Consider the following 24,759-nt stretch of genomic DNA (forward strand, 5'->3'; position numbering starts at 1 on the left):
AATGTGAATTTATAAAATAAATATTGAATTATATTAATATTTTGGAGCTCATATATATATATATATATATATATATATATATATATATAGCTTCTACGGTTGAAATTCTTCATCCGCATATATTTCTCGTGTTTAATGTGTATTTAATTAAATCATAATGTTGAATCTATTTTTCATTTTAACGGTCGTTTTATTGAATGTTTTGTTTAAAATGTCTGAGAATAACATAGTCGAGAGACGACAATATCTAAAAAGAATGAGATTCTATCAAAGTTTATTATTCAAATACTTTGTTAAGGATATTTAGTAATAAATTATACTTTCCCGTATATATTATATTTGATATTTTATTATAAGGCAAATATTAGATATTTGCCTTATTACCATAGGTATCTTTTCTTTCCATTTATTACTATTTTCATATCCTTGTAATTTATTTGATTATAAATAAGATAACTTTCACACACCTGTGGTGGATTAATCAAACATTAACATACTTCCTACAATTTTAATTTAAATAAATTTAGAAAATAGGTTAGGTAAAATGAGAAGAAAACATCGATATTTTAATCCTCGGTTCGTGTAATCATACACTAAAGTCGATATCATAAGGTAGAAATTTACGTATACTTATCCCTTAGGGTTGAATTTGGGTGCCTCTTCAACGAGCAATGTGGACCGGCGTTGTGGTTGATTTCAAGTTTTCACCTTGACAATTACCTAATATACCCTTACTTATAACCCTTCTTCCACTATAAATACCCACCAAAATTTGTATAAAATCTTACCCTTGTTTTAACCCAACACTTTTTAGCCCCACAAATTAAACCCTCTTTTTGTCTGAAAATGGCTAGCTCTAAGGCTGCCGGAGTCATGCCCATGGCTGCTTTCCTCGCCGTCTTCCTCCTCATATCCGTCGGCAACGTCGTCGCTGCTCAGTCCTACGAGTCGATCGTACCACAAGAATTTGCACTTGGTACCCTTATTTACTCACTAAAGTTTTTAATACTTTAACTGAGTCTTGGTATGTTAACTAATCGGGACGTAACTTACCATTTTAAAAGTTGATGGTCTGATTACTTATTTCTACCAATAAAGTCATGATTATTATTATTTTTTGTTAAATTATAGATTTAGTCTATTGATGTTTGTATTTAATAAATTTTTAATTTTTTAATTTTATATTTTATTAATAAATATAAATTAACGGATTGAATTTGTAGATTTGTAGTTGAAGTAATTTTTGTTTGATTCTGAATTTCAGGACGAAAAGTTCTTGAAGATAAATATGAACTCAATGGTAGAAGTGGATATAACAGTAACGAACCCAATGGTAGAAGTGGATATAACAGCAATGAACCGAATGGTAGAAGCGGATATAACAGCAATGAACCCAATGGTAGAAGTGGATATAACAGCAATGAACCGAATGGTAGAAGCGGATATAACAGAAATGAACCCAATGGTAGAAGCGGATATAACAGCTATGAACCCAACGGTAGAAGCGGATACAACAACAATGAACCCAATGGTAGAAGTGGATATAACAGCAATGAACCTAATGGTAGAAGCGGATATAACAGCTATGAACCCAACGGTAGAAGTGGATACAACAGCAATGAACCCAATGGTAGAAGTGGATATAACAGCAATGAACCCAATGGTAGAAGCGGATATAACAGCTATGAACCCAACGGTAGAAGCGGACACAACAGCAATGAACCTAATGGTAGAAGCGGATATAACAGCAATGAACCTAATGGTAGAAGTGGCTACAATGGCTACAAGCCGACAGGAAGGGGAGGCTATAACTAAATTTACAATCTCTTCAACTTTTCTCTATATATGTTGTACGATGAAACTCGTCGACATTTGTATAACTCAACAATAGTTGATATGGTTGTTGTACTAAAAAAAAAAAAAATAATAAATAAATAAATAAGACTCAATAGAGTCAAAACTTTAAAAGTATTTGTACGAGTTTAAACTAAACATCATAGGCCCAAAGCCCACTTAAGAAGATTAGCCCAAAGCCCACTTAAGAAGATTGGCCCAAAGTGAAAAATTAGCCCCTTGACCCATTAAGACATTGAGAAAACAAAGAATAATTCAGCCCAATAATAAAAGGTCCGTGCTGAGTCCGTGCCACTTCCTAACCCGTCGTATTCAGGAGAGCTTGCTTCGTGGCAAGACTTGAACCGTGTGAAACTAAAATTAATAGATTTATACATGAATGAATCAAGATCATATCCAGATAAGACCAATAACGAGAATAAGATGAGTAACAAAGACTTAAAATAATTGAAAATCAACTATCTACACTAACAAGGTGCATATGATCATGTCAAATAACGAGAATAAGTCTTCGTTGAAACCATTTGAAAGACTAATTTGTCTAAATATTCAAACCGACACGTAAAAATGCAGCAAACCCGTCACACCATTCGAGACAACAACTTATTAACGTACCATTCCAAAGGGCAATATATACGAACATTCCATATAATAGCTATACCAAGTCAGCATAATATTATCCGACGTGGAAAAGACACAATAATTATAGACTTAGGGTTTGACGGTTTCAACCATGAAAAAAATGGTTTTTTTTTTTTTTTTTTTTTTTTTTTTAAAGACAAATTCAAACTTCTAAACCACCAAGAAACCCTTAAATATTGATATTAATATTAAATACTCTAACTTATCTTTATATAAACCTTTCAACTCTCCATGTCTTCTTCTCTTTGTTCTTCAACACCTAATGCCATGGCTGAAAGAAAAGAGGTTCAACTCCAACGTCCCCGTCCGGCCGCCCTCAAGATCACCAAAGACTCCCACAAGATCGGCAAGCCGCCGCACCGGCCCGTCATCATCTACACCGTCTCCCCCAAGGTCATCCACACCGACCCTACTCAATTCAAGGACTTGGTCCAGCGTCTCACTGGCCACAAACCCTCCTCCCATGACTCTCACCATCCACCCAATACGATGATGATTATGAGTACCAATCATCAAGGAGTAGAAAGGGTAGGTCACGGAATATTATCGCCAACACCAGGGTTGCTGCCGCCGATTCCGACGAATATTTTCACTCCGACACCGCCGCAGTCAGCTGAGCTCAGCCCTCTTACCCACTTTTTCCGGGATCTTAGCCCCATAACTCCGAATCGATTCTCGTCGTCGCTAGATTTCTTCCAAAACTTCCCTGATTTGCATTGATTTTGTTTGCATAATTAATTGTATTTAATTTTATCGTTATTTATGTAGAAAAAATCTATAAAGTTTAAGCATAATGATACAATGAGAGACTTTTTCCCATTTTTGTATGATTTTAAGTGGGAGTAGTTCGATATCTTTTTATCTTATAAATATATCTAATCGAAACGAAACCTTCGTGAAAAAATAACCTAACATCTATTTTATCGAATATTTTCTCAAATTTTATCATAATTTTAATTAAGTTTTTATAATCAGTGAAAACAAATTAATTTGAAAATGAATTTTTCGATATTAGCATATGTCAGTGAATAAGTTTTAAATTTTAAATATTATTTCATTTTTTCATTAAATTACAGTAAAATTAAAAAAATCAAATTTATAATTTAATAATAAATATATATTATATTTTTATCTCTAAATTTTGAGTTTAATTTCCAACCACATTACAAATTTAAAATTAAAAATTAAAATTCATTTTGGGTCTATTAATTCTACCATTTAAACGACATTTTTTTAATTATTTTTAATTAATTAACAATATTAATAACCAAAAAGTGAAAATTAATGAAAGTAAAAATATTAATTCGAATATAAAATTTTAAAATTTAACAACCATTTAAAATGTCAATATAATATTTTGTAATTCACAAATCAAATCAAAATATATTTCCAAAAAAAATTTAAATTTATATATATATATATATATATATATATATATATATATATATATGTGCAAGAAATCCGCCAAATTGTGAAAGAAACGGGAGAATGGATTCTTCGGCCACCAGAAAGCGAAAGATGAAGAAGCCGCCGGCGCCGCCGAGGGCCGCGAAAGCCCAAGCGCCGGCGAAAATGAGGAAGTCGAAGAAAATCATTGAAGTAGAAGAAGACGCCTCAGAGTTCAGGCACATGGTTCAATTCCCCGGCAGTAGCAGCAGCCGCTCCGACTCCGATTCCGACCACCCTTCTACTTCCACTTCCACTTCTACTTCTTCTTCCACTTTTTCCGATGGCCGGAATGGTTTATCGCCGTCGTCGGAAGAACTGAGCGTTTATGATTACGAGGGCTGGGAAGACCCTCTTGTAATTGTAAAACCACGGCCCTCTCCCGGAATTCCTCCATTAACAACGTATTCCGGTTTTGATTACTCCGGTTTGGTTTATCCACTTCCGCCGGTTTTCAAGAACCCTCTGCCTCCGCTTTACTACCGGCCCGACTTTCCCGACCCCAATTAATTCCATCCCTCCTCGATTTCTTCTTCTTATTATTATTATTACTTTTTACTGCTGTGAAATTTCTTGTATTCGTTTAATATATCTATCAAGATTAACTCGTTTTACCTTTTTACTCCGTTTACTTACCTGCTAATTTAGGGAATGATCATAACTTTATAAACAAAGAATACTCTCTCCATTGGTACGAGACCCTTTGAGAAAGTCCAAAGCAAAGCCATGAGAGCTTATGTTCAAAGTGAAAAATATCATACCATTGTGGAGAGTCGTGTTCGTCTAACATGGTATTAGAGTCATGCCCTAAATTTAGTCGTGCCAATAGATTGGTAAATCCTCAAATATCGAACAAAAGACTCCAAAAGAAAAGGAGTCAAGGCTCATCGAAGGTAGTAAAAAATGAATAAGACTTCAAAAGAATCGAGGCTCGATTAAGGGGAGGGGCGCACTTTGTTCGATACGAGGTGTTGGATGATAAAAAAGAACCACATTCTCTAATTTAGTGAATGATCATGAGTTTATAAATAAAGAATACTCTCTCTATTGTAACAATTTTATTACCCATTAATTTGAATATAATTATTATTAAATAGGAATAGAATGTCGTTATCATTGATTTCTATTTTGATATTTTTAATATTTTTATTATTGGTTTTTATATTATAGTTTTATTCTTATTAAATAAACAACATGGCTAGTTTTAAAAAAAATGAATTTCCTAAAAAGATTATTTTTATATAAAAAAAAAAAATTGTAGGAAAAAGAGGGCTAAATAATTAAAGAAAGTCAAAAGAGTGGCATCTTTGTTTATGCCATTAAAAACATTTTAATTTATCCCCAAATATTTTTAAAATATATCTAAACATCAACTATACAAATAAATTAATAATTTTCTATGGTATTGAGATGACATATGTATGACCTAAGCATATACACATGTATATATATGGAACAACCCTCCAAAATTAAATTAAAAAAATACACATATACATTATCTTAATTTATAATCAACTAGATTCGTACCACCAATATGAACATAGTTCAAAATGTTGTAAGTGTTAAACGAACACGACTCTCCACAATGGTATGATATTGTCCACTTTGAGCATAAGTGCCCATGGCTTTGCTTTGGGCCCCAAAAGGCCTCAGGTCAACGAAGAGAGTATTATTTGAATATAAACCCATGATCATTCCCTAAATTAGTCGATGTGGGACTTTCATCATCCAACAGTAAGTGTTTGTAAGTGTTATTTCTTGAGATATTTGATTAAAAATATAACCTAAGTTTTATTTTCTTTGGGAGTGATTTCTTATCATCAAGGCTAACGGGAGTGATTTCTTTTCATTAGGACTAAGTGTTCTTATATTTAGAATCATTCATGCTTGACACAATCGATCTTGCTGTGGAGTGATTCAAATCTCAAACAAGTTTTCTTATCTTGAAATATTCGATCAACATAATTATCCGAATCTCACTTCTCTTATAGTATCAGAGCGTATTTTAGGGTTTAGGGTTTATAAGTTTTATTCTAGAAATCGATAGACATTGGGGTAGGAAAAGACAGCGAGATTTGTAATATTTAATTATGATGCAAAGTCTATAAAGTTTGAGCATAATGATAGAATGAGAGTTGGCCCACCCTTTTCTTGCAAGCTTTCTTTCAGGTGGGAGTGGTTAATATTTTCAAAACCCAAAAAAATGGTGAAAGAACAAAGGTGTCTGCAAATTGCACTAATAATGGTTGACTTGGAACACACCCATGACTTCCCAGGAACAACTTGATTCGAAATTTAATATCGATTCGACGACAAGTTAAGTCATTAGGACGTGTTCGTGACGCTGTTCTATGCATCTCAACCAAAATTTGAAAGTAAACAAACACAAGATACAGACAAGAAATATATGGTGCTTGAATATTTCATGAATAAATTCAGTTTTGGGGCATACAGCAATTATGTTCTTATTCATGTAAACTAACAAAAACACACCCTAAGAAAAGAAACAATGCAGCAAACCTCTAGTTTCGAGTATTTTCAGGTCATTTCTAATATTTGATGTCTTTGTAATCTCCGTGGCACCGTGTATTGCGTTACGGTTCAGCTATAAAATTGACTCTTGGGGGTCATCCACTCGTCGAGGCTGGGATTATCGTCAGGAGGACTATCTATGCTATCCTCAGAATCATCAGGAACAACAGACTTGATGCGGACCCTTGGCTTCCTTGGTGGCAGTACAGGAAGTGGTGCTTTCCCTTTAAGGATCTTTGCAGCTTCTCTCACAGTTGGCCGCTTTACATAATTTGGGTGTACACAAAACAGTCCCACCATTAGCATTCTCTCCATTTCTACTACATTGTACTTTCCCATCAACTTTGAATCAGATGCTTCAATTAGTGTCCCCATTTCCCATAGGTTCCAAATCCAATCGACCAGCACGGTCCCCTCTTCGTTTACAGCCCTCCTTCCCGAGGCTACTTCGAGTAACACGACTCCAAAGCTGTAAATATCGGTTTCGACAGTGGGAACTCCAGAATAAACGTATTCAGGTGCGAGATATCCCATTGTTCCAGCGGGTATAGTTGCTTCCCTTCTGAGTGAATTGCGTGCATACACTTCTGCAAGACCGAAATCCCCGAGTTTACCATTGAAATCTGCATCAATCATAATGTTGCAGGTCTTGACATCTCTATGGATAATCTGTCTCTCATACTCTTCATGGAGATATGTCAATGCAGAAGCAATCCCAAGAACTATGGAAACCCTTTTCTTCCAAGGAAGAACAAACTGTGAGTTCCGTGAGCGCTTATGAAGAAGTTCGCCGAGGCTACCATTGGCCAAGAACTCGTAAACAAGAACCAACTCATTTGCCTCACAACACCATCCATGAAGCTGAACCAAATTCTTGTGTCGTAAGCACCCAGCCATTGTTGCAAACTCGGTGGTGAAAGGATTGTACATACGATTGTTCGCCATGTCTGGTGCAAATCGTTTAACAGCCACTTCTTCACCGGCTGGAAGACATCCTTTGTAAACAGTTGCAGAACCACCTCTCCCAACAATTCTATCTTCATTAAAGTCCATTGTAGCCAACTTTACCTCTCCAAGGGATAATCTCAATGGAACTCTGTTCGTTTCAACTTGACTGGTTTCGGGAGTTGCTATGCATATGCACATTCTACCCCTCAATTTATCCATCAAGATAAAACTAATCAAACCAACAATGACAATAATAGAGCAAAGAAATGCAATTAAACCTCCTAAACCAAGGGTTATCTCTCCAATCATCTTCCTCCGTTCACGAGCGTTGACAGAACGATTGCTATGCGCACTCGAATCCTCCGATGAGCACAAGAAACAGTCTCCTTCAGTAATGGTATCAACAGAACTCAAAGAAGGTACCAACCCAAAAGTTCTAAATTGCCATTGATCAACAATGTAAAGAGCAGAGCCCCGTCCGTTAGAAGCAGAGAACCCCACATACATGAACTCCTTAAATTGCTTGGAAAGGTCAACCTCCACAACAAGAAGAGGATTTTCAGGCTTTGTCTGCGAATAGCCAACCCAGACATGGATCTTTTTCGAGTCTTCCTTGTACTCAATCCATGCGGTAATCTTTCTCCCATTTTTGAGGAAAATGCCTCTGGACCCAAAATCCACAGAGGACAAAGAGGTCGCAGAGTTGACATCAAAGCCAAGATGGTTGTCATTGATGTCTCCAAGATCAGCGTTGAAACTGGTGTCGAATTCGACAGCGATGAAAGAATGGTGGGAATTTAGCGGGGGATCGGGAAGGCCCATATACCCATTAGAGCGGCTGAAAGATTCGGAATCGGAGGTGATGAGGAAAGCGATTCCATCGGCAGAAGGGCAAAGTGGGGTGGGAACGACGGTGAGGAAGAATTTAGTGGAGAAAGAAGCGGTGGAATTGGTGGAGAAATCAAGAAAGCGAATCGGGTTGTTGTAGAAGGCGGCGCCAACGCCAGAAGAGACAGAGGCAGAGGAGGCAGGGGAGTTAGAAGAAGAAAAGGGAAGGCAATTGGTTTCTTGGGTGAGAAGCATGGCATTGTTTCTGAAATGCGCATCACCGGAGAGGGTGACGTTTTGATCAGGCAAGAAACAAAGAGAAAGACGGAAAAGGTTGGAGGGAATCAAGAAGAAAAGGAGGATCGTTAAAGTCGACATACTAAAGTGGAAGAACAGGAGATTTCGGCTTCGAATTGAAGACGATGGAAATCCACACAACTCCGCCACTGTGCGTCCTCTGTTTTGGGCGTTCGGCGGTGCGTGAGGTAGAGAGCGCAGGAAATCTATGGCAGTCAGATTCTGTAATACATTCTTCAACAACACCATTCGTGTATATTTATCCTAAAACTTTTCAAAATTTTCAATACGCTTTATTTTTCAGATTTCTTCAAAAAAAAAAAAAAAAAAAAAAAAAAAAAAAAAAAAAAGCCCATCAAACCCTAGAATCAAAACCCCCCAACATCCCTTCAGGCCCAACCTGCATTCTCTGAGTAATTAAAGCAGAGGAGATGATATTTCCCATAGACCTAGCAGTAGGAGGAACAAACAGAGAAGAGTAATCAAATTTCAACAAAATCGACTTACCAAACACCGACAGTGACTACCGAAATGCCGCTGTAAAACCGGAGAATCTCTCTGGATTGGAAGGTTTTGACGGCAGCGTCGAATGTGAAGGCGCCGCCGGAGAAGTTCTTCGTAATGGATTAGGTTATAGGGATGCATTTAGAGGCGAGTTTGACTACTTGCTCTACAATGTATAAGGATACAGAAGAAAACGGAAGAGGAGGAGGGTAGTGGAAGTGATTACGATCGTTGGCGGCTCTATTCCCGGCGAGAAATGAATCGGAGTGAGAGAAAAGAATGGGAAACTCAAAAACACAAGAATGGGAAGGCGGAGAGAGGCGGAGAGTGGCGGAGAGCCTCATTTCCACGACTGGAAGTGTATGGGATTGTCACTCTACTCTCGCCGGAAACGGAAATAATCGGAGGTAATTTCATTTTCTTGACTTATAGTCGCAAGTCTTGCCACGCGGCGGACGGACAACCACCCAACTTCCCAAAACTGCAATCAATTATTAAAGCTAATTCCCAGCGTGTTGGGCTGGGCTGGACTCATGAAGTTTTGGGCCGAACACTGGGCCTTTTGAGTTTGGGCCAAATTGGGCCACATTAATGAGTGTAACTATTTATATAATCAATAACATATTTATATTTTAATTTGTGGTATTTAGTTTCTTAGTATACTTTTATGAATAATAATTAATGCCGTGACACTAAAATTAAACTATAAAACTCACATTTTTATAATTCTCTTTTTTATATTTAATATTTGTTAAAAAAATATTTCAAATTAAAAAATAATACGTAACTTTTGAGATAATAATTAATTTTTATGTACTGAATCATGTCCTCTGGAACTTGAAAATAAAAAAGGTCGACTTTTTTTTGGCCTAATGATATGGCTAAGGACAATTGGTATATTATTACCCATGATTACCCAAATGTGCCATTGACCTAATACAACCATAAAACTTTAGTCACTTCCTCCCTCCTAGAGTAGATGTGGCATCTCTTAGGAGTGGCATTTTAGAGAGAGAAGTGATGTGGACATGCCAAAAATAGGCCCTAAAAGGACGACAGCAAATTATGCCATGATAACTAATAAAATTTTAAAAGAATTGAAAGTTACTGTCTATATTGACAAAGTGCAGCTTTTTCTTTGGTGCTCAACCTTAAGAATTTCATAGTTAAGTGTGTTTTGTTTGAAGCAATTCTATGTTATGAACTTCTTAAAAAGGAAATTTAAAATGCATGTGACTGGACAAACTTATGTTGGTTTGTAGGGGTAGTTGTAACGACCCAGATCCACCGCTAGATGATATTGTCGTCTTTGGGCTTTCCCTCATGGCTTTAAAACGCGTCTGCTAGGGGAAGGTTGATTTGTTCTCCTCCCCAACCAAGTTACAAGGGCCGTCTAGTAACGTAATTCCCACCGAGCGACGGGTAGAATCCTTTGCAGATGAGTTTTAAAGCCTTAAGAGAAAACCCGAAAAGGAAAATCTAAAAAAGATAATATCTGCTAGCGGTGGATCTGAGTCGTTACAATAGTTTTCACTTTTAGAAACGAGTAAGAAGTAATATATGTGCATGTTGCTAACAACGTAAGAGAATATGAGCGGAAGTACGTAAAAAGGTAACAAATTTGTAAAATGGGTGTTATTTTAAAATGAAAATTGGTTGATTTATGTTATTCTTCTATTTGGGGCCACCCTTTACCTCTTTTAGAGAATGAACTGAAAAGCAAAAGTAAAAGATGATGGCTCACTTCCCAATCACCTTGTTTCTTGTTCAATATTGGGGAACTCTCCTTTATGTTCCCACAAAGTAAACCCATCTCTACCCATACCCTAATACCAAGCTAACTTACGAGAACTTTAACATCCATAACTTGATTTTTGTCCGTTACGTATCGTCGTTAGTGTCACAGTTTTAAAAACACGTCTAATAGGGAGAGGTTTCCACGCCCTTACAACGAATACTTTGCTCCCCTCTCCAACCAATGTGAGATCTCACAATCCACCCTTTTAGGGGCCTACGTTTGGCTCTGATACCATATTGTAACAGTCCAAGCCTACTGTTTGCATAAATTGTCCGTTTTGACTCGTTACGTATCGTTGTCATCAACCCCATGGTTTTAAAATGTATCTACTAAAAAGTTTTCACATTAGTAAAGCCATGAGAGCTTATGCTCAAAGTGGACAATATCATATCATTATGGAGAGTCGTGTTCATCTAACATGGTATCAGAGTCATGCCTTAAACTTAGTCGTGTCAATAGATTGGTAAATCCTCAAACGTCAAACAAAGAACTCCAAAAGAAAAGGAGTCGAGTCTCGATTAAGGGGAGGCGTACTTTGTTCGAAGGGAGGTGTTGGATGACGAAAGTCCCACATCGGCTAATTTAGGGAATGATCATGAGTTTATAATCAACGAATACTCTCTCCATTGGCATGAGGCCTTTTTGGGGAATCGCAGAGCAAAGCCATAAGAGCTTATGCTCAAAGTGGACAATATCATAGCACGGTGAAGAGTTGTGTTCTTCTAACATAGTTATAAAAAAAAAATTTATCTTTAAACATCGATAAAAATTTAAAATATTGGATATGAATAGTTATATTGTTCATGTGAATCATATCATTAAAATTGGATGCACTGTGTGAAACAAACATGTCACATGCAAGCGTGGGTTTACAAGAATTGCACCCAAATCCATTTAATTCCTCGGTCATGAAATACTATAAGATATGCATGAATTTAATTAATTTTTAAATACAAATATTTAAAATAAAAATAAATAAATAATAGGAAAAGTTGGAATAAAGAGGAATGAAAAAAAATATCAAAAAGAGTGGACAAAAAGGGAACAACCAGGTGTTTTTAGGGCTCCATTAATGCAACCATATCCTCTCTGTTCTTTTCTCCCTTTCTTTTTTTACATAAATCATTGTGGATCATAAAACGCTCTTATTCTAAAGTTTATAGTATAATGATCTAAATCTACGGTTCGCTTTGGCCTGTTACGTATTGTCGTTAGTCTCATGGTTTTAAAATGTGTATATTAGGGAGATATTTCTATACCATTATAAGAAATGTTTCGTTTCACTCTCCAATCAATGTAAGATCTCCCAGAGAGAGATATATGAATCAATTCATATCATATCTGAATGAGAGTGATCTTAAGGATTTAATGATTAAGAAAGTATTGAAAGTTACTATTTATACCAACAATGAGTATCTTACTTTTCGGGGTTCAAGCATAAGAAGTTTATAGTAAAGCATGCGTACGTGTCCACTTAAATTTTTTTTTAGAAACCACATGGGTGCATACAAAACATGTTAAAATGATTTGTAACAGTTCAAACTGTCTGCTTTGGCTCGATACGTGTCGTTGTCTGCCTCATGGTTTTAAAATGTAGAGAGAGGTTTCCACACTCTTATAAGGAATGTTTTTGTCCTCCTCTCCATCCAACCGATGTGGGATCTCACAATCCACCCCTCTTGAGGGCCAGCATCCTGGCTGGCACACCTTTCAGTGTCTGGCTTTGATCGTTTGTAACAGTCAAAGCCCATCGCTAGCAAATATTGTCCTCTATGGCTCGATACATATCGTCATCCGTCTCATGGTTTTTAAACACGTTTGTAAGGGAGAGGTTTACACACTCTTATAAAAGTTAAAAAAAAAAAAAAAATGTTTCGTTTTCCTCTCCAATCAATGCGAGATCTCACATGATAAAGTACTTAAAGACAAACTAACAGGTATAAACATGTTGCAAGAATACACGAACTACTGTTTATGAAATGTTACATGGTTCGATCTTCGATTCTCGCTGTCGTTAAACTCGAGATGAATAAGGAAAAAGAAAAAGATAGGGTTTTGAATAGTTGGGTCAAATCAAGGGCATGGATAATGCATAGTTGGTCCCTCTCCTCTTCCCAATTTGGCTTCTTCTACGCAAAGCTAGCCTTTGGAACCTCCTTTTCTCTTAAGTTTTCTCCTTTCTTCTTCTTTTTCCTTATCGTCTTACATTTTGTTTCTAGCCATTATCTCGACATTCTATTCCTTCTCGGTCGGTACTTTTTTATTTCCATGTATTTACATAATTTAATTTTTTAATAAAATAACGTTTTATAATAACAACATTTGAATCGTTACAAATCGAATAATTTAAATTAATTATTGGGATTAGAAATCCTACCATTTTCCCATATAAAAGGAATGTGTTTATTACTTGTAGAACAAGCTTAAATGATACTCCCGCTAACACGTGCTATTATTGCCTTTGAATTTGTTCTCCAACAATTTAATTTTATCCCCGCGTTAATTTTAATTATTATATTTCTCGATTATTCTTAAAAATAAGTTCAGGAAAATTGGACCACGAGGGACGAGGGTTAAAGAAACCTGTTATTTTCTTCATTAATGTGATTTGAAGAATAATAATTAATTGACATTTATAAAAAAATTAAAAGAATAATAATAATAAAAAAACGATAGTTATGTTTAGTTACGTAAATGTTAAATTATTAGCGAGTCAAATACTTTAAAATTATTATTTTTACCCACAAAGTATATAAAGTGATTATAATTTGTGAAATTAAAAAATAAATGGTATCAATATTTGGTTAATTAAAAATTTAAAATAATATAATAAATAAAAATGTTAAGAGTCAACTGGATTAGAATATAAATATTTGATTTGGTTTTTTTAATTAAATTGTAAATATTGAAAATTAATTTAATTACTACTATTTGTGAATATTCCAAAAGCGATTATTTTTTTTCTTCGCGGTGGCGGTAAATATGTTGTTTAGCGAAATTTCTATTTAATTTATTTAATTTATTTAATTATTTGTAATATAAGTTTCCTTTTTTATTTTTTTATTTTTGGGTTTTTAATTGATTTTCTTCTTTTTCCCGTCTTTGACTCTGTAATTGTACAGACTTCCGACTACGTCTTTTCTCTCTCTAGACTCCTTGTCTCCTCCGTCGGGTTCTCTCTTTGCTCTGTCTCCGGCGGCCTCGAGGACTTGAGTATTTCCGCCGTCGGGAGCGGGTTGTTTGCGGTGAAGGCATCTTTGCTTTCCGAGAAGTTGCTTTGGAGGCTGTATTTCAGTTTTTGGTTCTCATTCTAAGAGCTTAAGCGGAGGTCCATGAGGATGTTTTTGACTCAGTGTTTCGAATGGAGTTTCTAGGACTTTGGCTTCGAAGGAGCGTGACAGATCTACAAGGCTTTCGGGGAAGGACGAGGGGGAGGGAGCTGGGAAATTTTGTTCTTGTTTGTCAGTAGTGTGTTTTAGAGAGAGAGAGAGCTAGAGAAGAAGCTCTGCGGTGGGCCTGATATTACCGTTGATGTTAGTGTACGGAATATTTAGTCACCGTATAGAATGACCGGAGAGCGGTGGAGTGATAAGAGCGGGCGGTGGAGTTTTGGCGAATTTTTCACATGGAATGGCAGATCCTTTTAGCTATGCAAATGCCGACCGTGATGTCGAGCAGGTATTCTTTTGCCTCTCTGTTTGCGCCTTTTATCTTCGGTCTGAGCTCTATTTTTTTGGTCCCGATTTTTGTGCGTTGTTTTTTTGTTTAATCTGAAACTTCAACTATTGTTTTCCTAACGTCATTAGCTGATTGTTCGGAATTGCTGAGATTTTTCTCGGTCAAGATCGAATCGTGGAAGAAAGAGTAATTCATGATATTTTCTCTGTACTACACAATTTAATTTGCGCTCTTCATCTCTCTCTATAACGAATAACAGCTGCTAGATATACGAATTTGTAGGCGTTTGGTGTTGAGGACAGGCCGAACTTTGATGGGCTGATTGAATTACTTCGAAATTAAGCTTTTCCGACTAACTTGAAGGCAGTAAAGAGAACTATTTTGAATCCTATATTGATTATACAGACTTATCTTCGATTAAATAGCGAGAGGAAAACAAATGCAATCTGGGAATGTTATTTTGGTTCTATTTTCATTAAATGAAAAACATTGGCAATGCTTATCAACATTGTTTTCCTTCAAACGATACAATGCCCGACTGTGTGGCCAGATAGTTCATTGGGAAGAGTTCTTTGGAGATTTATTTTTCTTCTTATACAATTCAGAGATAGTTAGCTGGATCTATTATATTTAAGTTTTTTGCTACTTTGGGATGAGAACGAAGAGTGAAAACTTTGATGGATGGTCAAGTGATTTTTGAGCAATTAACACTCTAGGCTTAGGGTGTTACAGTGGTTTTACTTTCTTTTCTTTGTTCGCCTCAATTATTTCCATTTTTTACTTCTTCATCCCCATTGTGAAGCTGAAACCAAATCCTCCAAGCCATATTTCTTGTCATGCCACTGTTTGATTTTCCTCTTTTTTGGTAGTTTCACAAGGTTGATTTCATCTTGCAGGCATTAATTGCATTGAAGAAGGGTGCTCAACTGCTAAAATATGGTCGTAAAGGAAAGCCGAAGTTCTGTCCATTTAGGCTTTCTAGTGTGAGTTTGGTTCCAATAATGGTTTTAATAAGTCTTATATAAGTTGTACATCCCTTGGGCATTTCTTTTTTGTTCTGGCAGTTACAAATTAGCTTATTATTATTGATGAAAAATTGGTTGCACCATTTGCTAATCTCTCTTTGCAATGCTTTTGGGTCTACAGTGACTTATTTAATTGTTAGAAGTTAATAAAATTTTCTCGCAAGAAACTAGGGATCAGTTTTTGTGATTTGAATACTAGGACAGTGTTCAAGAACACTGCATCGTGGATTAGCCGAGGAAGTGAGCTTGATTAGAATGTGATATAGGGGAATTCTGATGTTTTTGAGTGATCTAATGCATAGAATTCTTCCTTTCATGAGTTTGGGAGCCTTGTAACTCAGTTTCTTATCTCTGTTTCAATCATTGTTTTCACTTCATATCGATGGAATGTTATTTGATTTACTGGCTTACTTTTTTTTTTAGTTTAATGGCATACGAGGATGGAAATTTAAACTTTTGATCTTTTGGTTGAGGTTATATGTTGTTGGAAAGAAGCCTCCCACTTTTGCCGCAAGAATAAATAGAAAATTAACCGAGAAATTAAAAGAAAAATAATAAAAATAAGAAACACAAGAATTTAAATGTAAAACTTCAAATCTGGAGAAAAACCTCAATCTACTGTAAAGAACTTCCACTATGTGGAAAATTAGTACAATCGCATAAAATTCTCTCCCCGATCCCAGTGACTAGAGAAAAACTCTTCCAAAGCTTTGCACCACTATATCATTTTTCCACTCTCAAACAAAAGAAGACAATAAGGGAATATAACTAGAGTTAGTACACAAAATATATTGTTTTTTTTTTTCGGGAACCAATCATCGGTTCCTTTTATTGTACTTGGCGCACATCAATTTCTTGTATTTTTTCCGATGTGGAAAATTTCTCTTCTAATTCTTTTTTCAAAAACCATTTGATATACATTTTTAACTAGTTGAGCTATGCTTAAGTTGACAGTCTACTTTATTTTTCTTGTATTGAATGTAACTAGCATCATGATTTTAAATAAGTAGTTCATTATCTTAAAGAAAGTGAGTTGTCACAGCCACTCTTGGCGACATTTTGATGAAATCTTGGAACTTAGTATGTTAATTATTTGCTTGTTTGGTACACATTATGTTCTTTGGATTAAGCATGAGTGGTTGAAGGAGAAAGAAATCTTAATGATCTTTTATAGACTTCATGTGGATATTCACATATGGATAAATTGGTTGTCAACTAAATTGTATACATATGAACCCTAAAAAATTTGATGTGCTTTTGTTGTGTTGTCACCGCTGTACTTGAATTAACTTTACAAGGTAGGTCAACCATTCTGAAAAGTACATTGTTATTGGCTTGGTGCACATTGCTATGAACGAAGTTCTATTTGTTTTGTTAATGACACTTGGTTAATATGGAATGTACGGTAGCATATCTTTTCTGTGGGAAGTTTAATAGTGGAGGCTGGAGCAATGAAGAGATTCAGTTTTAAAATTGAAATTTATTAATTCCGTAAATAAAGTTAACAGTTCTCTCAGCCTTTTCACGTTTCCAATGGCTTGATAGTATTCCTTGCCTTATTACTGTTTTTTTTTTTTCTCTATTTTAGGATGAATCGTCCTTGATCTGGATTTCAAGTAAGGGTGAAAGAAGTTTGAAGTTAGCTTCAATCTCACAAATTATACCTGGACAAAGAACTGTAAGATATTAATCTATTGCTTATCACTCTAATCCTCAGCTTTAATAATTGTTCTTCCTACTTAGATGCAACTAACATACACTATTACTTAATCCTTCCTTTGATATTTATTTTACTATTCACTGAATTTATTCAGGCTGTCTTTGAACGATATCTTCGTCCAGAAAAGGATTACTTATCATTCTCTCTTATATACAACAACGGGAAGCGATCCCTCGATCTGGTTGGTGATGGACTTTTTTATGCTATTTGTATTTAAAAGCCATTATCTTTTACTGGTCTTTTGATTTGATGCTAATGGACATATGTTCTTGCTCCTTAGATTTGTAAGGATAAAGTTGAGGCAGAGGCTTGGATTTCAGGCCTGAAAGCTTTAATTGCATCTGGTCAAGGTGGGCGTTCCAAAATTGATGGCTGGAGTGATGGAGGCCTCTATCTTGACGTAAACTCTTTTGCTTGTACTTGCTTTATTATTCCCTAGAGTCAATTGCTTTGCCAATTTTCAAGTTTGCTCGATATCTGTGTTTTCCTATTTTGGGCACAAAAAATGAAGCATTGTTTTTTAAGATATAATTTTAGACTTCGTATCGAATAATGTTCTCTTCTGGTTGATTTTTGTGAATAAGGCCAATTGTTGGCTCCCTTGGCCTTGAGTGGATCGATTGTTTAAATTCAATTTTGTAACTGAACAGTGTAAGATAAATTCAATTGATAATGGGGATGCAGCTTCATGAGAATGAAGATCATGCTGCCACTCGTGCCCATGCACAGCGAGGATGACCTAAGATTTCTTTAGAAGCAGAAGTGTAGAGCAGAAGAGGCATTGAGACAACAACAGAAACTGGCAGTAACTCTGTGCAGTCTGAATTCTCCTTTTCCCGTTAATTTACTGAGATTGATGTAATAATCCTTAGATCATGTGCTCAATTCTTGAAGTTCATTCCCTGGAACTTTGGTCTTATTTGTTGGTTTTAGCAAGTTTCCAATTTTAAATCCTTCATTTATACACTTCTTTATAAATACACGCTTTTTTTTTTTGAAATGTTATGTTATAAGCAGTATGCATAATATTATATGGCATGTAGCTGGATTTCCATGTTTAATACATGGTTTGCTGATGTCATTTCAGGGAAGTTGTGAATTGACTTCAAATAGCCCGAGTGACAGTTCGCATAGCGTGAATAGAGACAATAGCTCTCCAGAAGTTTATGCGAGTTCGAACGCACATATATCTCTGAAGACTTCTCAACCTGAAAATTACATTGCAAAGTCTGAAAGAGCTCATGTATCATTAAACCAAACCAACATGCAAGTAAAAGGGTCTAGTTCTGATGTTATGCGAGTTAGTGTTTCAAGTGCTCCCAGCACTTCTAGTCATGGGTCTGCACCAGATGATTGTGATGCTCTAGGTGATGTATACATATGGGGTGAGATCGTTGGCGACAATATTGTGAAGATTGGGCCTGAAAGAAGTTACGTGACCTCGAGGACTGATGTACTTCTGCCAAGACCTTTGGAGTCTAACATTGTTCTAGACATACATCATATAGCCTGTGGGGTCAGGCATGCTGCCCTAGTGACAAGGCATGGGGAAATTTTTACATGGGGAGAGGAATCTGGAGGCCGCCTTGGCCATGGTGTGGTGAAGGATGTAATTCAACCTCGTATGGTTGAATCCTTGGCAGCTAGTAATATAGATTTTGTTGCTTGTGGGGAGTTCCATACATGTGCTGTTACAACGACAGGGGAACTTTATACATGGGGTGATGGTACCCATAATGCAGGGCTTCTTGGTCATGGCAGTGATGTAAGCCACTGGATACCAAAGAGAGTCTCTGGTCCACTTGAAGGACTTCAAGTTACTTCAGTGACATGCGGTCCATGGCATACAGCTCTGGTAACATCAATGGGTCAGCTTTTCACATTTGGTGATGGAACATTTGGTGCACTGGGCCATGGAGAAAGAGAAAATATTTCATATCCAAAAGAAGTGGAATCTTTATCAGGCCTGAGGACAATTGCTGTTGCATGTGGGGTGTGGCATACTGCTGCTGTAGTTGAAGTTATTGTGACACAATCTAGTTCAAGCATTTCATCGGGTAAACTGTTTACGTGGGGTGATGGAGATAAAAATCGTCTGGGGCATGGAGATAAGGAGCCCAGACTTAAACCCACATGTGTGCCGGCATTAATTGATTATGATTTTCACAAAGTTGCTTGCGGTCACAGCATTACTGTTGGTTTGACCACTTCAGGGCAAGTTTTCTCAATGGGAAGTACTGTTTATGGACAACTTGGGAATCCCAGTGCTGATGGAAAGATACCTTGCTTGGTAGAGGATAAGCTTTTTGGGGAATCCGTTGAAGAAGTTTCATCTGGTGCATATCATGTGGCGGTATTAACGTCCAAAAATGAAGTTTATACGTGGGGAAAGGGTGCAAACGGGAGATTGGGGCATGGTGATGTTGAAGATCGGAAGACACCCACTTTGGTTGAAGCTTTGAAGGACAGACATGTGAAATATATAGCATGTGGTTCAAATTACACAGCTGCCATTTGTCTTCACAAATGGGTTTCTAGTGCTGAGCAGTCACAGTGCTCTGCTTGCAGACAGGCGTTTGGGTTTACACGGAAGAGACACAACTGTTATAATTGTGGACTTGTGCACTGCCACTCTTGCAGTTCAAGAAAAGCATTAAGAGCAGCACTTGCACCTGATCCCGGAAAACCATATCGTGTATGTGATTCATGCTATGCAAAACTGATTAAGGCATTAGAAGCTAGTAATAACAATAGGAAAAATGCTATGCCTCGCATCTCAGGTGAGAACAAGGATAGGATTGACAAGGCTGATATGAGAATATCTAAGTCAGTGCCTTCCAATATGGACTTGATAAAGCAATTAGATAACAAAGCGGCTAAGCAAGGAAAGAAAGGCGATACCTTCTCCCTTGTCCGATCCTCTCAAGCCCCTCCACTATTGCAGTTTAGAGATGTTGTATTATCAACTGCTGTTGATCTGCGACGGACAGCTCCCAAACCAGTTGTCACTTCTTCTGGAGTAAGTTCTAGATCCGTTTCACCTTTTTCAAGGAAATCAAGCCCACCTCGATCTGCCACTCCTGTTCCCACAGCATCAGGACTTTCCTTTTCCAAAAGCATAACTGATGGTTTGAAGAAAACAAATGATCTTTTGAATCACGAAGTGCTTAAATTGCGTTCACAGGTAACCCCCTCACCTTTACCCCCTGAGACAATTAACTTAAGAAAATAGAATATGAACACAGCAACAAGGAGTGTAGAACCAATGGAGATTGTTCTCACTTTCAAATTGGTATGGATAAAAATAGGAGAATAGTCAAATGACTTCTTGAAAAGAAAATTCTCCTCGAACTGGTTCTGTTCCATTTGGCTCATAAAATTTGTGCACTATTTGGTGGACTTGGATTGATGACTGAGTATGATCTTATCTTGATGTCTAATAATACAGGTTGAGAGCCTGAAGCAGAAATGTGAACTTCAGGAACTGGAGCTTCAGAAATCTTTGAAGAAAACACGAGAAGCTATGGCCTTGGCTGCAGAGGAATCTGGTAAATCAAAAGCAGCCAAAGAAGTTATCAAGTTACTAACCGCTCAGGTCATTTTAAATTTTTAATGTACTTTCCATATTCTACAAAGCTTGCTATCTCTGGACTCTCAAGTTGATATTTCTATGAGTTCAAAGAGGAGAATGCATTAAAATTATTATAAACAATCATTTTGACAATATCATGCAGTAAGGTATGTGGTCTTCGTGTCTGTGAAAAAAATACTCATTCATAAAGAATTAACTTGTAGCTGTTTGTGTAGTTGAATGAACGAGGATGTATATAACCTAGAGCAATAAGTGGAAATGACATGGGCTTCTAATAAAAATATTCTCTATGTAACAATTGGTATTTTTTTTCTTCCGCAATGCTTAGCCATCCTGAGAAATGTTTTGAAAATAATATTCGTGGTTCTAATAATTGGTTATATCCTATAATTGTTCCAGCTTAAAGATATGGCTGAGAGGTTACCACCTGGAGTATATGATGCTGAGAAAATGAGATCAGTTCATCTTTCAAATGGTTTGGAGTCAAATGGCGTATACCATTTGAGTATGAATGGAGAGCGTCATTCACGATCTGATTCACTTAGCAGCTACTCCTGTGCATCTCCCACGGCATCTGATGCTGCTGCTTGGCCGGGAAGCTATGGCACAGCTCATTCATCCAGGGATCTTTCTGGAATGAATGAAAATATTCGGCAACAAGATAGAATTGACAGTCGAGATTCTAGACTTCCGAACAGTGGAGGCTCTCAGCCAGTTAACAGTAGTGCATTGGTGGCAGCTGTTGGCAAGGAGTCTGAGTCTTTACAAGATGGTGACAATAATTCCAGAGCCAAAACTTCTGTACTGGTTAATGCCACTCAAGTTGAGGCTGAATGGATTGAACAATATGAGCCTGGTGTATATATTACTCTTGTGGCTCTGCGTGATGGTACTCGGGATCTAAAACGTGTGCGCTTCAGGTGATGTTTCTTTTCCCTGTTTCTTTTTAGGTTTCAGCATCTAGAAATACAGTGATCTTTGTCTCTTTAGTGTGACTTGCCATTTGACTACTTCCTCACTTAATCATTGAGCGAGAATATGCAATCCATGTGCTGAAGTTCCTTATTTGTAAAATGAATTTTATTTGGGCCCTAGAAATTTATAAACAAAGGATCTTATCCAACATTTTTGGACAAACTTCGAATAATACTAATTTCTGTCAACTCTTCTACAATTATTTACAACTACAATGCCCAATAATACTAATTCATGTTAGTTCCTCTTTGGAAGGGACTTTCTTCTACCCTTGTCCTTGGGTTGCCCTTGTCTGTGGCTTTTATATACTCCTTAAAAGTTCCTTATTAAAGTAAAACTGTAGGACAGGGACACTTTTAGATAATTTTCTAAAAAAAAACTGTCAGTTTAATGGTTTGCTCATGGTTTAGGACATCTAAAATACTTGGTGTTAGAATCTGAGGTAGGGTACAGAAAACCCCAATGCACCGTTCTCAAAACTGTTTATTTATATGCATTTACAGCCGGAGAAGATTTGGAGAGCATCAAGCAGAAAACTGGTGGTCAGAGAACCGTGAGAAGGTCTATGAGAGATATAACGTTCGCAGCTCGGACAAGTCTTCAGTTTCGGGACTGTCGTCACAGAGGGCTGATGATGCAGTTTCAATAGCTTCCCAGCAACTATAGCAAAGGAGGAATCCGCTGCAGTCCTACTCCAAGCCATTTTATGTCATATTTACAGTACCTGTGATGGTTTTGAAGATGAGCAAGAAATGGCATAAAAGGGAAGTAGGATCCTCTGACCTTTGTTTATAACGTTCTTTCATTCTAACCCCCTCTCTCTCTGTCTCCAATTATTTTGTCCAATTTATTTATGGGTTGCCTGCCCTTCCGACCTGTTGATTGAATCTATAGTGTATATAAAACCATCCATTAAGATTATACCAGCCAAACAAAATTTTGTTTCCTTGTTTTTCCATCCCCATGAACACAAAAAACCCACATTATTTTCTTCTTAGCCCCTCTCTCTAAAACTGGCAGCTGTATTGTTGGGTTGTCTTTGTCTTTGTCGCTCATGGACTGAAGTTGATCATGTCAATATCATGTTTGTGTTGGAAAAAGGGATAGTGAAAGAGATAGGAATAGATGAGAATAGATAGAAGCTGCAGTGCTTTATTAATGTCTACTGACTTGATGCTTGGAGGGTTACACAATTCCAGTATTTATAGCTAATACACTGGACCATAAATAGTAAATCATGCAAATCTAGATAAATTCAAATCTACTAACAATCTCCTAAAATCTCCTAAAATCTTGGTAGTTTGAATATTTGAATCGTATCTCAACTACTTCAAATCATATTCATTTTGAATACTTTGAATCATATCTCAACACTCCCCCATGATTCAAAGTTGCAGATGTAAGTACAGAGTTTTTCTTCTGACAAGGCCTTCGTAAGTATGTCTGCTTTAACCCGTACAATGTCTGTCTCAACTTGTATACCTTTGTTTCTTTGTCTTCCTTTATGAATCCCTCTAGCGGTGTTACATAAACCTCTTCTTGTAAATCTCCATAAAACTTTTCGTTTGGTAGGTCAACCATATCCCATGTTCCATCTTTCTTAACGGACTGCATCTCTACTACCATGGCTTTCTTCCCGTCTTCTTTTTCAGTTGCTTCTTCATAATTCATAGGGTCTGAAATAGTAAGAGCAAACTGACATGATGCATATATGTCAGCTAAAGATTTATACTTCCTTGGAGGTGTCTCATCCGAAAGTTCTTCAAGAGAAGAATTGCTATTAAGTGATGCTGAAGATGATGAATTTGACACACTTTGTGTTGCAGTGGATCCACTGGGAGATGCACTAGAGTTGACCCTTGTCTCTTCATTTGGGGAAACTTCAACTGTAATCTTTTGCTGCTCCTGTTCTTTACTCCAATCCCAACTCACGTTTTCATTAAATATTACATCTCTTCTAACTAAAATCTTTTCACTAACGGGGTTGTATAGTTTATATGCCTTTGATTGAGTACAATAGCCAATGAAAATGCATTTTTCAGATTTTTCATCAAGCTTTTGACGAGTTTGAGGATGTTTCAAAGCATAAGCAACACAACCAAAGATTCGTAAATGACTTACAGATGGTTTCCTTCCATGCCATGCTTCATAAGGAGTTCGATTCATAACCGCCTTTGTTGGTGAGATGTTTAATAGATAAACAGATGTTGCTACGGCTTCGGCCCAAAATTGGTTTGGAAGTCTCCTTGCTTGTAACATACTTCTTGCCATCTCCACAATAGTTCGATTTTTTCGTTCAGCGATTCCATTCTGTTCTGGAGTGTAGGGAGCTGTTAATTCCCTTTGGATGCCCTCTTCTTCACAAAAGAGATTGAAATCTTTAGATATGAACTCGCCACCTCTGTCTGTGCGAAGAACTTTAATGTGACAGCCACTTTGGTTCTCTACCATAGCTTTAAAAATCTGGAACTTCTGAAAAGTTTCTGACTTATGTTGTAGGAAGTAAACCCAGCTCATGCGACTATAGTCATCAACGAATAGTAAAAAGTATATACTTCCACCCAAGGACTTCGTTTGCATTGGCCCACATAAATCAGCATGAATTAGTTCTAGATAATGTGAAGCTCTTTTAGCTTTTCCAACAGGAAAGGACTTCCTAGTCTGCTTGCCATAAATGCATCCTTCACATAAATTAGTTGAGTCAATTCTTGGTAATCCGAAAACCATACCTTTATCCCTAAGTATTTTCAGGCCGTTCATATGAAGATGTCCATATCTGAGATGCCATAATGTTGAATCATCTTTCATGCTAGCAGTAAGAGCAAAATCCTCCATGTTAGAAACATCAAGTGGAAACATCTTATTTGAAGTCATGGCAATTTCAACTTTATGGCCTGATTTTTTATCTGTGATGACACAT

The 24,759-nt window shown here is 36.8% G+C and overlaps 3 protein-coding genes across 4 annotated transcripts; 2 read left to right on the forward strand and 1 right to left on the reverse strand.

Moving 5' to 3' along the window:
• The first annotated feature begins 2,720 nt into the window (after nt 1-2,720).
• Nucleotides 2,721-3,308, forward strand: LOC111809294 (protein MKS1-like). The gene has a single exon (XM_023695737.2). It carries the CDS (start codon nt 2,728-2,730, stop codon nt 3,214-3,216), a length of 489 nt encoding a protein of 162 aa, XP_023551505.2. The 5' UTR covers nt 2,721-2,727; the 3' UTR covers nt 3,217-3,308.
• Nucleotides 3,309-6,337: 3,029 nt separating this feature from the next.
• LOC111809425 (L-type lectin-domain containing receptor kinase S.6) lies at nt 6,338-9,535 on the reverse strand. 2 transcript variants are annotated; one of them, XM_087129537.1, is made up of 2 exons: nt 9,055-9,535; nt 6,338-8,753 (listed from the first exon to the last, which is right to left on the reverse strand). In XM_087129537.1, exon 2 carries the CDS (start codon nt 8,626-8,628, stop codon nt 6,544-6,546), a length of 2,085 nt encoding a protein of 694 aa, XP_086985663.1. In that variant the 5' UTR covers nt 8,629-8,753; nt 9,055-9,535; the 3' UTR covers nt 6,338-6,543. The 2 variants fall into 2 exon arrangements, with proteins under 2 accessions (XP_086985663.1, XP_086985662.1); XM_087129536.1 differs by having other exon boundaries at nt 6,338-9,535.
• Nucleotides 9,536-13,941: 4,406 nt separating this feature from the next.
• Nucleotides 13,942-22,787, forward strand: LOC111809424 (PH, RCC1 and FYVE domains-containing protein 1). The gene is made up of 9 exons (XM_023695886.2): nt 13,942-14,527; nt 15,424-15,510; nt 17,141-17,230; nt 17,367-17,453; nt 17,553-17,672; nt 18,360-20,456; nt 20,721-20,867; nt 21,264-21,784; nt 22,343-22,787. Exons 1-9 carry the CDS (start codon nt 14,480-14,482, stop codon nt 22,503-22,505), a joined length of 3,360 nt encoding a protein of 1,119 aa, XP_023551654.1. The 5' UTR covers nt 13,942-14,479; the 3' UTR covers nt 22,506-22,787.
• The last annotated feature ends 1,972 nt before the right edge of the window (nt 22,788-24,759 follow it).

This window comes from Cucurbita pepo, chromosome 13 (genome assembly GCF_057944985.1).
Source record: "Cucurbita pepo subsp. pepo isolate OVF chromosome 13, ASM5794498v1, whole genome shotgun sequence".
Classification (NCBI taxonomy): domain Eukaryota; kingdom Viridiplantae; phylum Streptophyta; class Magnoliopsida; order Cucurbitales; family Cucurbitaceae; genus Cucurbita; species Cucurbita pepo.

Bases quoted from the DNA above. Each gene is read 5' to 3' on its own strand.
- LOC111809294 (XM_023695737.2), top strand. From the start codon at position 2,728: ATGTCTTCTTCTCTTTGTTCTTCAACACCTAATGCCATGGCTGAAAGA.
- LOC111809425 (XM_087129536.1), bottom strand. From the start codon at position 8,796: ATGGTGTTGTTGAAGAATGTATTACAGAATCTGACTGCCATAGATTTC.
- LOC111809424 (XM_023695886.2), top strand. From the start codon at position 14,480: ATGGCAGATCCTTTTAGCTATGCAAATGCCGACCGTGATGTCGAGCAG. The intron at 15,511-17,140 runs GTGAGTTTGGTT...TCTCTATTTTAG, and splicing joins GTCCATTTAGGCTTTCTAGT to GATGAATCGTCCTTGATCTG. The intron at 21,785-22,342 runs GTGATGTTTCTT...ATGCATTTACAG, and splicing joins CTAAAACGTGTGCGCTTCAG to CCGGAGAAGATTTGGAGAGC.